Below are 14199 nucleotides of genomic sequence, written 5' to 3'. Positions count from 1 at the left end.
CACAGGGGTTTAACAGAAAGCAGAAGATGGATGGTGTTGCAGAGCCACTGAGCTGAGCTCGGGACCTGCCCCAGTCTACACACACACAGAGAGGGTAACATAAAACGTGCACAAACACACACACTGGGGAGGGAACCCTGCCTTCTCTTAAACCAGAACTACCCACAATCCTGTGCATAGCTCTTTTATCCAGCATGTGAAAAGAAGGAGGCCGACTGAATGACAAAAGGAGAGAATGGGGATCCGGGCGAGGCTGGGTCTGAGAGGGAGAGGGGGGAGAGAGAGAGGTGGTCTGTGCCCCTCGCCATTCTTCTCTACGGGAAACAGGGTGGGATGGCCCGCCTGGGCTGGGGGTGGAGTAGGGAAAAATAAACATATGCATAGACACAACAGAGAGTTTAATGATTTCTTTACTGGCTTGTACACAAACGTACAAAAATATTACAGCACTCAGTTCCTCACACATCATCACGATCACAGTGTTACAAATGTTCAAAAAGGAAATACAAACAAATACAAAAGAAATGAAATCACACCCAAAATCAAACACGATGGAGCAACTGCATCACTCAAGAAACTTACGACATTTGTTTTTGTGTCGCTCAAAAAAAAAGCTTAACAAAAACAGACCTTTCCCCCCCCCCCCCCCCCGAAAAAAAAATGTCAGCGCTTTATCTCATTCATTTACACCTAGCCAGGCGTCCACTCTTGGGCCATAAATGTTATGACACTGTTGAGTAGAACAACTACACACCGTGCATTTTTTTATGTAACAATGATCTTACCATCAAATGTTTTTTACCACTTTCATAACAACAGGAGGAGGACAGCACTTCAAAAAAGAAAGTGCACCAAGATATTTTTTCAGTGTATATATATATATATATATATATATATATATATACATATATATATATATATATATATATATATATATATATATATATATATATATATATATATATATATATATATACATATATATACACCCGATCACAGAGATACAAACAACCTTTGCAAAAACAATGTTTCACAAAGTTAACAAACAAGAGACATAACAACCTGGAGCCTTTTTTTATACAATAGTATTTTGTTGTGTTCCTTTTTTTCTGTTCAGAAAAAAAATTAAATGTCGACTTGATAAAAAGCCAAATCAACAACAGTCATCAGTGCAACATTAAACAAATATATATATAAAAAAACAATCAAGTTTAAGACCAGCGATGCATATTTCTTCCGTTCTGCTAATACCAATATATGCCTTGATGTTTCTTTCTATTGCTTTAGTTTGTTTTTCCAGGTATATGGAAGGACAGTCCTTATTCCCTGATGTCCCTCTACTCATGGTAGGCAGAGCAGACCAAGGTCGCAACACAATGCCACACACAGGAGGAGAGGAGCAGGCCTCACACACGCAGGAGGAGAGGAGCAGGCCTCACACACGCAGGAGGAGAGGAGCAGGCCTCACACACACAGGAGGAGAGGAGCAGGCCTCACACACGCAGGAGGAGAGGAGCAGGCCTCACACACGCAGGAGGAGAGGAGCAGGCCTCACACACGCAGGAGGAGAGGAGCAGGCCTCACACACACAGGAGGAGAGGAGCAGGCCTCACACACACAGGAGGAGAGGAGCAGGCCTCACACACACAGGAGGAGGAGCAGGCCTCACACACGCAGGAGGAGAGGAGCAGGCCTCACACACGCAGGAGAGGAGCAGGCCTCACACACGCAGGAGGAGAGGAGCAGGCCTCACACACACAGGAGGAGAGGAGCAGGCCTCACACACGCAGGAGGAGAGGAGCAGGCCTCACACACGCAGGAGGAGAGGAGCAGGCCTCACACACACAGGAGGAGAGGAGCAGGCCTCACACACACAGGAGGAGAGGAGCAGGCCTCACACACACAGGAGGAGGAGCAGGCCTCACACACACAGGAGGAGGAGCAGGCCTCACACACGCAGGAGGAGAGGAGCAGGCCTCACACACGCAGGAGGAGAGGAGCAGGGGGGACAGCTCAGCTCGCTCAGGACACGACGGTCAGATGTATGTATGCGACACACACACAGACTCTCACACACGTGAGCACGTGCACATGCATACATACATGCGCACATGTACACTCTCACACACGCACACGGCTTCTCATTAAATGACTGTGATGCTATCGGGCTTTTTATATCTTTCACTCACTGTTGGCCATTGAGTGAAATAAAAAATAAACACAAATGAAAAAAGTAACATACAAGCAGCATAGAAACAAGTATTAAGGTGGCATGACTTTCAAAATGCAGCAGGCAGTTTTTCTTAAACCAATTGTTTTTGATATCCTGCAATAGTCATGTTGATTAATAATAGGTTTATACTCCTGCTCAGTAGTAACTATTTATAAGCCTCAGCTCCTGCAGTTACCCGGACAAGCACCAGGGGGGGGGATTAAAAGCCTCCGCATTTTGTGCAATAAAACTCCCTGTATTTATAAGTTATGCAATCAAATTCAATTTTTGTGACTAAATAGAAACTTCAAACAGAATGGCGATATAATCGATTCACTGATTTTTTTTTTAAATTAAAAAAATTGCAATGTGTGTTTGCAACCATACCTTTACAGAAAGCAAACCCCTTTGCTTGTCACATTACAATTTGGTAGTAGTGTGGGAAATACATTGTCCCCGTTGACGATGAGAAAGAAACTGTAAATAGTCATTATTGATTTGCAGAACAAATACCATAGTTGTCCCCTAGCCGAAATCTGTGGTTTGAATAACATTGCCCTGGGGCCTACTGCCAAAGTATCTGCTACTTGAATGTCTGTGTGAGTATGCTCCTTATGTTGGCCTAGACCAGGTTGCGGACAGGCTACAGGAATCTTTGTGTGACTTCCTGTATTGGAGTGTTGTGGAGTGAGCAAGAGTCCAATGATTTTGAATACTTTACAGTCGAGGTAGCTGGTAAAGAAAACAAAACATGAAGTTCATAAGAGACAAAGAATAGTCTCTCCAGCGCAGACAAATTTAGGCTAATTGGGACGTGACGGGATCTCCACACGGGACAGTTTATACTACGATACGAGAGTCTGAAGCAGCTTTATAAGTCACCCTAAATATTGAAAAACGTCATAGATTTGATTTGAGAGAGAGAGAAAAAAGAACCACAACATATTCAAAATGCATCTTCTCAATGTACCTTCATAAATAGAACCCAGCCTGTATTCACAGTGATGACCAGGGTGTTGTTCGTTAAAATACTGAAAGGAGATAAAGTGAATTCCAAATGCGACTTTCCTGACGTTTTGATACAAAGCGAAAGCAGCGGTTTAATAGTACATTAACCATTGACACTGGTCGCACTGGCCTGAAAATACGTTGATGCCAGCCAAGCAGCCTGTTTGATGAAGGCAGAGCGCATTTAGCTATTTTTTTTATATATATATAAAGAAACAAAGTAAAGCTATTGTGTACAGTACTTAACAACATTAGGTACATTGCTGTTACAATGAATACACATCTGGAAAAGCAAATTGGATATATCATAATGCCGCACTTTGAAATAGATCAAATCCTTTAATTTAAAAATGAAATATTAAAGCCAAATAGATGATGGCATTCATTCCCCCGTGCCCACATCGTCTTCCCTTTCGTATAGGCTATTCCAGCATGCAGCCACAGCATCAAGTGCCATCTTTTAGTATATCAAATAATTTAAAAGGGTCCTACAAGTGAACAGCGTAGCTACAGGTCGACACATCAAAACAAAGCCCAATAAAGAAGCGTTTCAATGAAACAGCGGCAAGAAAGATGGAACGTCTATCGCCGCGTAAAACTAGGCTGCTATCTGGCCTCGGGACCCAAACACCGGCTTAGTTATTTTTATATGTCCCAATCTATTATACACATTCAAGACAAAAAGCTTTAGTACCAACCCACCAAAATGGCGTTTATTTTTTTCAAGATTCATGCTGAAGCAGATACAAGAACCATGTGGTGTTTGACTCACGAGTCAGAGAGACCCTGTTTGGTTTTGATGAAAGGTAATTTACTGTGTGTTTTTAGGCTATAATTTGGGACAACTATGTACAGATCGAAACGCAAGTTTACAAAAGCCTGGCTTTCCGTGTGTTTACCTGACAGCAGTGTAGCAGATCACCGTGCGCCAGAAGAGTACTTTGCCTTAGTGATGAGGTATAGGACTATGTCTTGATGTCCTCCAAAAGCGGCAATGTGTAAGGCACTCCACCCTTCCCTGTTCGCCAATCGAATATCGGCTCCGAATTTCACCAGCAGTTTTACAAGTTCGAGATTCCCGTCGATGACTGACTGATGCAACGCCGTCTGTCCTTCGGGCCCGAAGGAGTTGACATTGAATTCGCAGTTTGTCATGTTCTGGAGCAACGAGTGAAGTTCCTTTGTGTTGCCTTGCTTCACCGCCTCTTGGAATACTCTCTGAGGCGCTGAGCAAGTTGATACATCCCCCTGACTCATTGTGAAACCGGGATAGGTATATCTCCTGTGTCGTTCTATGTGATAATCACTGTATGAGTCTCTGGTGTGGGAATAGTGCCCAAATACTGGATTACTACCAGTTATAAGGCTCTTTTTTTATCGTATGCTATAGATAATTTAATACGAACACAATATATCCCAAACAGGACATAGACAAAATAACACACTTGGTGTGCAAAAGGTTGTCAATGGTTGCGAAATCCAAAATCACGTCGCAATGTGTAGCCTAGTCTCCTCTTGTCTTCGTTTGCGTCCGTTGTAATAGCAGCACCAGGTAGTATAGGCTATACTGCAGAGATGGGAGCCGAGCGACAGTTGAAACCTTTCTTCTGTTGGGATACTGGAAGAACAGCCACGGTATCAGTATCTTCCAAACGCGGTGAATTTACCCTGCAGGATCCTGGAGTCGCGGCAGTTCGTATGGCAAGGGTAGCTGTGTGAGACAGGTACGATCCATATAAGTACACTGAACAAGGCTATACTCCCCAACGTTTACATTCCAACATCGACACGTTCAAAAACACGTTTTATGCACACTTTACACATAAGGTTCAGATACAAAATCCAATAATTTATGTTGTAGATTAAATATAATATATTTTGGTACTTGCCTGTGAGAATTGGACGGATCCTGGCGGCGACGTAGTATGAAATTCCCCCGCGTGCCCCGTGTTGCGTGTACTTCGTGCGGTCCCAGTGAGTCTCTGCTCTACAGTGCGCACCGATGGGGATATTTTACGCGTCGTTTATTTGCATAACAATGGTACACAATAGAATCAACTCTTGTGAAATGGGCGGAAACCGAGGGAGGTAATAGGCTACTGGGTCCGTTTAGGGAGGGTCTAGAAGCGTGAAACCGTAGAGCAAGGCGTGGTCTCTTGGAACCAAATGTCCCGTAGAAATAAAATCAAGCGGAATCTATAAAATTGTCTTTTCTTTTTTTTTTACTCACTCAAGAGAGAAACTCACTCACAAGAGAGACGTGACTCAAATGGGGAGTATAGTCGTGAAAAAATGCAGAGAAAAACATGCAGAGTAAAGCAATATAATGCTGTAGTTGTTGAGCAGCTCCTGCGCATGGAGTCATAATGCATGTTCCAAATACGTATTATGTCGATGGACGAATAGTTCAACCACAGACGAGCAGATTAAAAAAGTCAAAAACAAAAGGAGCACTACTGAACTGTAAAGGACCTGTTATGCGTCCTCTTTGATGTTTGTATCTTCATTCAGGCTCAGGTTTGAAAAGTTACGATCTAGCGACGCCGAGGTGTAGTTTTCTACTGTGTCAAAACTATGCCTTACTTTCTCTGAAACACTTTTTTTTATGTAGTAAGGGATTGTCACGAATGGTTTATACAATGAAATATTGTGCCAATAGATCTGTTCATGGAATATTGTACACATAAAATAGATATGATATGCTTCCGATAGTCACTACTATAAAATACTAAAAACTAAAACTCTGTTCGTTTTATCTCAAACAATCAGATAATGTATACTAGGCATACCGTATCTGATATGAAAGAGGGTGACAAAAAAAACGCATAGGTTTACTTTATTAAGACATACACGCATGACGATATTTATTGGCAATAACACACTTCAAATTGGACAGAGAAAAACAAATGTCCACTTTAACTTCTTAAAAAACAAATGCAAATGAGACCGGATCACAAGTCTAGTCTCTAACCCCCCTCCATAAAACCAAGCCAAGGGATACCTCCGTGGCTGTTACGAGCCGTCGAAAATAGCAACGCGGATATTCCAGTTGTTTTAAAGTGACAAGAAGCAATGGGACTTAACAAATAACAAAAGCCTGTGCGACTTCCTTTTGCAAGTGAAGGTGACACTGTGCATAGAATGACATGCAGTTCCACAGCAGCAGCATAGCTACCGTGGGAACCGGAAGGCTGCAATTCTGTGCGTTGTTCTCGCGCCTTGCTCTTCTCACACGACTCTGGCATGGAAACCACACCGTTATAGCTTCACTAGCCTGGGAGTCCTACACATATAGACCGATCTGTGATACTCGAACCACCCTGTCTTTTCAAAGTGAAGCCGTTTCAGTTTGTCCACAGGTTCCCACGCACTCAACTGTGCATTTGGTGCATGTACCCACGGTGATGACTCATTATGTTGTGTTCAGTTAAAGGGGCCTATATCTGATACACAGGCATAATTTCTCACTACCAGAATTGCTCAAGGAACATGTATATAGTCTACAAACAATAAACAACTCATAACTTTATTGGCTATGCTAGTAATTCAGGGCAGGTGGGGCAGAGCTTTATATCTACCCTAGCTTTGATTGGACTGATCATGTCAACATCATACTTTCAACATTTTAGCTAGCAAGCTAGACAAGCAGTCATAATTCTGAATCATGTCGACAATCTACTGGTAAATCCTTTTCAATCCTTGTCATATGAAGATAAATTATAGATAAAAGGTATCGGTGCTCATCGGCCATTGGACATAAACATTACACAACAAATTGGAAATCGCTAATGCAACAATAAGTGGTTTGGAGGGAATCGGTGACTAACTGCAAGTGTGGCAAAGCAATCACTATTTTGCTTCCCCTGCCTGTTATTCGGTGCGGAGGGTGTGTGGTCCAAGTCTGGGTTTAAGGTTCTCTTTTCCAAGCTTAAAAGCATAAACATTCACACGCAAAACCATGGGCCAGAAAAGGTTGAATACATTGGCCATGCTGTCAATCCAGCATGACTTCTGCGGCATTCAAAACAACTGGAAACTCGGAACTGGGAAATCTCAGACTTCAGTGAGTTCAAGACAACTGGGAACTCAGAAAAAAAACTATCTCCGACTGAGAAAATACGTTTTGAACGGTCATCCGTCATAAAATGCTCAAAAATACCTTAAGGAATAGGTTAAACTACCAGAGATTCTCACATGGCCCTTACATTGTATTACTGGGCTATATTAGCCAATATGCTAGATGTAGTTTGAAGAGAGCATAGTTGGAGAGACTTGCACTTACTCTTGAGGTATTTTTATAGCCTACCTTTTAGGAGTGGGAAAATTCCCATCATGGTCAGACAGCCAGGGAAGACCAGTCTACGGAGCACAGGAGAATTTGGCAGTATATTCAGTGAATGATACAAATTTCCATCTTACAGTAGATATAGGACGTCAGCTTAAGCGTAAAGCTACAGTCTGGGATCTGGGAATCATGGTCATTTCAATTGTTGAACCATTTATTCTATTATTGGATGATATAATGTATAAATGTACACCAAGGTAATTCTTTGTCATGCCTCATTTTAGGAGGAACAGATGGTGACAGGGATCTCAGCAGGGTCAGGCGGCCAGAGAAGACCAGTCTGTGACAGAGGTGAGGTGAATTTTTGCAGATACAACACTTTATTCTCTCTGTCCAGCAAACACTGGACAAGACAGATGCTATTTTAAGGCAGTCTGACAAACCTCCAAAGTTGATTTCCAAACTGTATCAAGGGTTGGTAGAGGCTTTTCCCGATGACATGTAAAACAAAAATGTGAGGAAGACCTGGGAGACGCTATTGATGATGATGAATGGATATAACAGATATGTTAGAATGCCCAGTTATGTTCTTATAATCTCAGACATAAATGACTGCAGTTTAAGACCATCCATAGAACATACTATATGCCATTGAAACTAAATATCATGCACTTAGAAATTGTATTATTCTGCTGGAGGTGTAAAGCACAGAAAGGGACATATTTGCATGTGTTGTGGTCTTGTTATTTTATTTTATCTCAGCATGTCTACAGATGTTTTTGATTGTTTGGAAATGTTGATACTGGAGACTGTTATCAGAAGAAACTGTGTAACTTAGTATTTATAGTGGCTAATAAATGCATTCAGAGACTTGTCCCACAGTTGACAATGCATGGCAGAGCAAAAATCAAGCCGTGAAGTCGAAGAAATTGTCCGTAGAGCTCCAAGACAGGATTGTGTCGAGGCACAGATCTGGGGAAGGGTACCAAAAAATGTCTGCAGCATTGAAGGTCCCCAAGAACACAGTGGCCTCCATCATTCTTAGATGGAAGAAGTTTGGAACCACCAAGACTCTTCCTAGAGCTGGCCGCCCAGTCAAAATTAGCAATCGAGGGAGAAGGGTCTTGGTCAGGGAGGTGACCAAGAACCTGATGGTAACTCTGACAAAGGTCTAGAGTTCCTCTGTAGAGATAGGAGAGCCTTCCAAAAGGACAACCATCTCTGCAGCACTCCACCAATCAGGCCTTTATGGTAGAGTGGCCAGACAGAAGCCACTCCTCAGTAAAAGGCACATGATAGCCCGCTTGGAGTTTGCCAAAAGGCCCCTAAAGACTCTCAGAACATGGGAAACAACATTCTCTGGTCTGATGAAACCAAGATTGAACTCTTTGGCCTGAATGCCAAGTGTCAAGTCTGGAGGACACCTGGCACCATACTTACGGTGAAGCATGGTGGTGGCAGCATCATGCTGTGGGGATGTTTTTCAGAGGCAGGGACTGGGAGACTAGTCAAGATTGAGGGAAAGATGAATGGAGCAAAGTACATAGAGATCCTTGATGAAAACCTGCTCCAGAGTGCTCAGGACCTCAGACTGGGGCGAAGGTTCACCTTCCAACAGGACAACAACCTTAAGCACACAGCCAAGACAACGCTGGAGTGGCTTCGGGACAAGTCTCTGAATGTCCTTGAGTGGCCCAGCCAGAGCCTGGATCTGAACCCGATCGAACATCTCTGGAGAGACCTGAACATTTCTGTTGTTGCCATCCTGTACCTGTCCCGCAGGTGTGATGTTCGGATGTACCAATCCTGTGCAGGTGTTGTTACACGTGGTCTGCCACTGCGAGGACGATCAGCTGTCCATCCTGTCTCCTTGTAGCGCTGTCTTAGGCGTCTCACAGTACGGACATTGCAGTTTATTGCCCTGGCCACATTTGCAGTCCTCATGCCTCCTTGCAGAATTCCTAACGCACGTTCACGCAGATGAGCAGGGACCCTGGGCATCTTTCTTTTGGTGTTTTTCAGAGTCAGTAGAAAGACCTCATTAGTGTCCTAAGTTTTCATAACTGTGACCTTAATTGCCTACCGTCTGTAAGCTGTTAGTGTCTTAATGACCGTTCCACAGGTGCATGTTCATTAATTGTTTATGGTTCATTGAACAAGCATGGGAAACAGTGTTTAAACCCTTTACAATGAAGATCTGTGAAGTTATTTGGATTTTTATGAATTATCTTTGAAAGACAGGGTCCTTAAAAAGGGACGTTTCTTTTTTTGCTGAGTTTAGTATGTATAAAATAGAAGTAGAAGCCTAAGTGTTGTTGTCCATTCGTTTACTCCAATTAGGGGAGAGATGGTAGGGTTAGGGGAAAATAATAAAGGAAAATATATTTGAAAAAAATATATTTACCATAAAATATATGGGGGGTTGGAAATAATGCAGACAATTACATTGATGGAAGCCACAATCTTTCTGCAATATTAAAGCTGATCTACTCCCTAAAAAAATATATAATAATATATATATTTTGAAATATGTCCCCCCACTTCTAAAACTAAACTTGTGCCGCTGGTTCTGGCTCAACAAGAACTAAAGGCCCGCACAGACTGTACCAGTTTAGTCATCTTATGCCACGATTTTGCTGTCCCAGACAAAATGTTCACTTTGTGGGAAAATTCTTAAGTCATAAACAATTGTCGGACGTCTTGGCTCGTTCATGTTTGACAGGGTCTAGGCCTGCCGATTAAGTACCACTAAGTACAGCAGGTAGCCTAGTGACTTGTAACCGAAAGGTTGCAAGATCAAATCCCCGAACTGACAAGGTAAAAATCTGTCCTTCTGCCCCTGAACAAGGCGGTTAACCCACTGTATGGTCGTAGGCTCCGACTAAGTTCTGGCAGTGTCTGAAATGATGAGCATTTATCGAGTGGTGTGGCTGGTGTTACGAGCTGATCGCGGTGACAGACCAATAGGAACACCGACGGCACTGAGATCGCATACAATAAGATGATTTTCATGAATAGTCAGATTAATATAATAGTTTGACTTAAACATTTACATGCGTTGCAAGAAAAACTAGTTCCCTAATAATCTTGTTAACATGACACATCTGACGGGATTTTGATAAATGCACAACATTTCCAATTTAAATAAACATTCTATCACAGTGAATTATTTTTGAAAGACAGGGTTCTGTAAAAGCCAACTTTTGCCCAGCTCTCTCTCTCTAACGGTACATCAACTGGTGAAAGATTGCCAAGTTCATTTACTTCTGAAACGGGACAAAACAAAGGCTATATAACATTTCCATACAAACAACTGCTGTCAGATAATAATAATAGCCACCTCATATCGCTATCTGACGGATAACTAGAGGCTAGAGCTGACCTGGCTGTAGTAGCTACTCACTAGCGTAGCTTATTCATTCACCTCAGTCGAGAGGGGATGAAACATTAGCTACCGTTACATGTCAGTTACAATACTAGCTCAGCACTGCGAATAAACACTAGTTTCGTTTTTTTTTCTGTTAAGTTAAACAGCAGTTACCTTGCCAGCTACATCAGTCAACTAAAGAGTAGCTAGTTGCTGTCCTGCTACCCTTTACAACTCGGTGAAAGAGCACAACCCTACACACTGAACCATGCTCAACTCTGGTCCAGCCAGCATTCCTGAAGCTTTGCCTTCACACAGCCTGTCAGCCTGTCAGCCTGTCTGTGTAGTGTCCGCATGGTCCTAAATCCAGTCAAATAAACACACCAAACAGGCCTACCCAACCGCTCGGAGGCGTCCACATAGTCCCAAAGCACACTGTGCTGCGTTTTGTATCACATTCCGATGCTAAAACTGGGGTGGAATTAAATGCAATTTTAGAATGTGGGGGGGACATGTCCCCCCCTTCCCCGGTGAAAGTTGTGCCCCTGGACAGAACGAATATCAAAATCAAATGTAGGCAATAATGATAACCTTGACCTTAGCACTCCTAGTTTTGGAAAATGTATTACATACATTACTTTGCAGTGTCTGTGGCATGTAGGCCTATTTTAGCAATATTTAATGCCATGGTACCAAATAGGCAGGCACCTTTAGACAATACTAAACCATTGCCCATGGTCATAGAGCTCCCCAAACTAGCCAGGGGAGATCCTAAACACCTCGGGAACATCTGTCTGCTAATCAGAAAGTGGTGTCTGGCCAGGTGGAAAACGTTTGCAGAGAACCCTGCAGGAGCCTTTCCCTGGCCAAGCTCTCTCAAAATGTGGCATTTGCTCTCCTCTTACTTGGCATGTCTAGGGCGCAGTTGAAGTCTGGAAAATGTTCAAACGTTATTTTCTTCCGATGAAGCCAACTAAAGCACTCAAACAGTAACATTGGATACATGTTTGGATTTTAAAAAGTAAGGTCGTGTTTTTAATCACGCCTTAAAAACGAGTAGTCTCATTGTTTGCCCACCATATTCTCTAAAACGCTTTGACAAAGAACTATTCGTTTGATTCAGAGTCAGATGTTATCTACTGGAATGAAATCTATTCAATCGTCATTTTAACGCACACCACCATTCCAGTCATTAGTAGCATTTCCCCCCAACACAAAACCCGTGAGCGATCCGCGCGTAAAGTAGAATCAGGGGTCTCCAGAGGATGATCAATAAACCAAAAAGTGAGAAGAATGTGTCAATGTGTCGGTGGTTGTAGCGCACCTCTAATCTCCCATATTGGAGGCCGTCATTTCACGAGGGTGTCGAGCCAGAGCAGCCAAAACAACAAAAGCAGCCTAATGACCATTCCTACTTCTCAGACTTCTAAACGGGCAGCGTCTGAACGGTCTATAATAAGATGAGGAGGAAATAAATACGTTTTTTCTATTGCTGATAAACATTTTTTTTCTTTCTTTCTCTACGACAGATAAGAAAACACAAAAGCGTGAGCTGCTATGTGTACAAACTGAAGCCAGCCAGCCAGGCCGGCAGGCAGGCCGTCGTGTAGAGTTTTGGCGCCGAGGCCAGAGAGAATAGACAGGACGGGAGGAGCCCCTAGCCTCCACTGACTCACATCACTGGGATTCTGTCGAACGGGCTGTGACGTTTCAACAGAGGGAGGGGCTTCGGGAATCCAATTCATTACAGCACCACGTGTTCAAGGAGCGTGGGAAAGAGGCGAGCTTTTCTTCCCAGCAAAGAAAGAGCGAGGATCAAATAACAGTGCAGCAAAAGCTCTGCGAGCAGGCAGCTACTATACGCAGCGCGGCCAGGGCTTGATAGAATCCTGCAGCCGTACAAATAGCCTACTGCCAGGAGGCAGATTATTCCAAGAGGGCTGGAGAGCGCACGCCAACATAACAATATAATACTGTAGGGGGGCTAAATGCTTCAATACTGTATATATACTTTTCTATTGTGTTATTGACTGTACATTTGTTTGTACCATGTGTAACTATGTGTTTGTGTCGCACTGCTTTGATTTATCTTGGCCAGGTCGCAGTTGTAAATGAGAACTTGTTCTCAACTGGCCTACCTGGATAAATAAAGGTGAAAAATATAAATAAATACGAACCTACTATTCAGGGTTCATTGAAACATCTTTAAAACATGTCAAAGTTAAAAATAGACTGACTAAATGGGACAGAGACCTCTGTCACAGTCAATTCGGTAAAGCCACGAGAACGCGCCATGCATGCACTGTTTTAGATTATATTCCCGATCCAAACACCAGCTTTCTCTACAAAAGAACAAATCCCGATTTGACCTAAATTCTCTCTTTCAACGAGTCTATTTTCTCTCTACTGAATGAGGCTTAGCCAGACATACTGATCACATTCTTTGGGCCAAATTGCCAATGAACAATTAGTGCTACTGTGAAGTACAGGAAATCGCCTTCTGAAATGTAACGAATAAACTATTGGTCAAATTGTTGCCCGCTTGAAGTGTTAACTCCGCTTTCCCCCGTGCAAATGGAGTCTAATTCATTACGAGGCGACATATTGGATATTTCTTTGCATCTTCAAATTAGGGATTTTAGCATCACCTACATTGGTCATAGCCAGACAGATACAATAAAGTAAAAACGTTTAATTTGGCTCTATACTCCAGCATTTTGGATTTGAGATAACATGGGTTATATGATGCAACAGTACAGAATGTCACCTTTTATTTTAGGGTATTTTCATACATATCTGTTCTACCGTAGAAATGAAAACACTTAATGTAGCCTACATAGTCCGCAAATTCGATGGTGTCATCGGTATTATCATTTTTGTAACCTTATATTTAACTAGGCTAGTCAGTTAGGAACAACTACTTATTTACCTTGTCAGCTCGGGGATTCGATCTAGCAACCTTTCAGTTACTGGCCCAACGCGCTAACCACTGACCGTGCCGCCCGTTCAGTTCTAATAAAGTTGTAAAAAGTTGTGTATGTTGGTCCCATATTCCGATCACTGCATGACTACAACAAGCCCGTGACAAACTTGTTGGATGCATTTGCAGTTTGTTTTGGTTGTGTTTGGATTTATGTTCTGTCCAATGTAAATACATTGTAACTAATGAATTGTGTCATTTTGGAGTCACTTTTACAATAGAATAGGTTTCTGAACACTTCTACGTGAATGTGGATGCTACCATGATTATGTAAAGCATGAAGGACCTTGAATAGTGATCAGTAACAGAGGTACAAAATCATGCCCCCAAAAACATGCTTACCTCTC

The 14199-nt window shown here is 42.6% G+C and overlaps 1 protein-coding gene and 1 long non-coding RNA gene across 2 annotated transcripts; one reads left to right on the top strand and one right to left on the bottom strand.

Moving 5' to 3' along the window:
* Positions 1-392: 392 nt before the first annotated feature.
* On the bottom strand, positions 393-5262 carry nrarpa (NOTCH regulated ankyrin repeat protein a). Its single transcript, XM_071349874.1, has 2 exons — positions 5110-5262; positions 393-4931 (listed from the first exon to the last, which is right to left on the bottom strand). The coding sequence occupies exon 2, from the start codon at positions 4475-4477 to the stop codon at positions 4139-4141; it is 339 nt and encodes a 112-aa protein (XP_071205975.1). The 5' UTR covers positions 4478-4931; positions 5110-5262; the 3' UTR covers positions 393-4138.
* A 1696-nt stretch (positions 5263-6958) lies between these two features.
* Positions 6959-13408, top strand: LOC139543614 (uncharacterized). The gene is made up of 2 exons (XR_011668740.1): positions 6959-7856; positions 12402-13408. It is a non-coding gene; the product is annotated as an uncharacterized lncRNA (long non-coding RNA).
* Positions 13409-14199: the final 791 nt, after the last annotated feature.

Source organism: Salvelinus alpinus, chromosome 18 (assembly GCF_045679555.1).
Source record: "Salvelinus alpinus chromosome 18, SLU_Salpinus.1, whole genome shotgun sequence".
NCBI classification, from domain to species: Eukaryota; Metazoa; Chordata; class Actinopteri; order Salmoniformes; family Salmonidae; genus Salvelinus; species Salvelinus alpinus.
The sequence above is the reverse complement of the archived record's forward strand: the minus strand, read 5'-3'. Positions and strand labels throughout refer to the sequence as shown.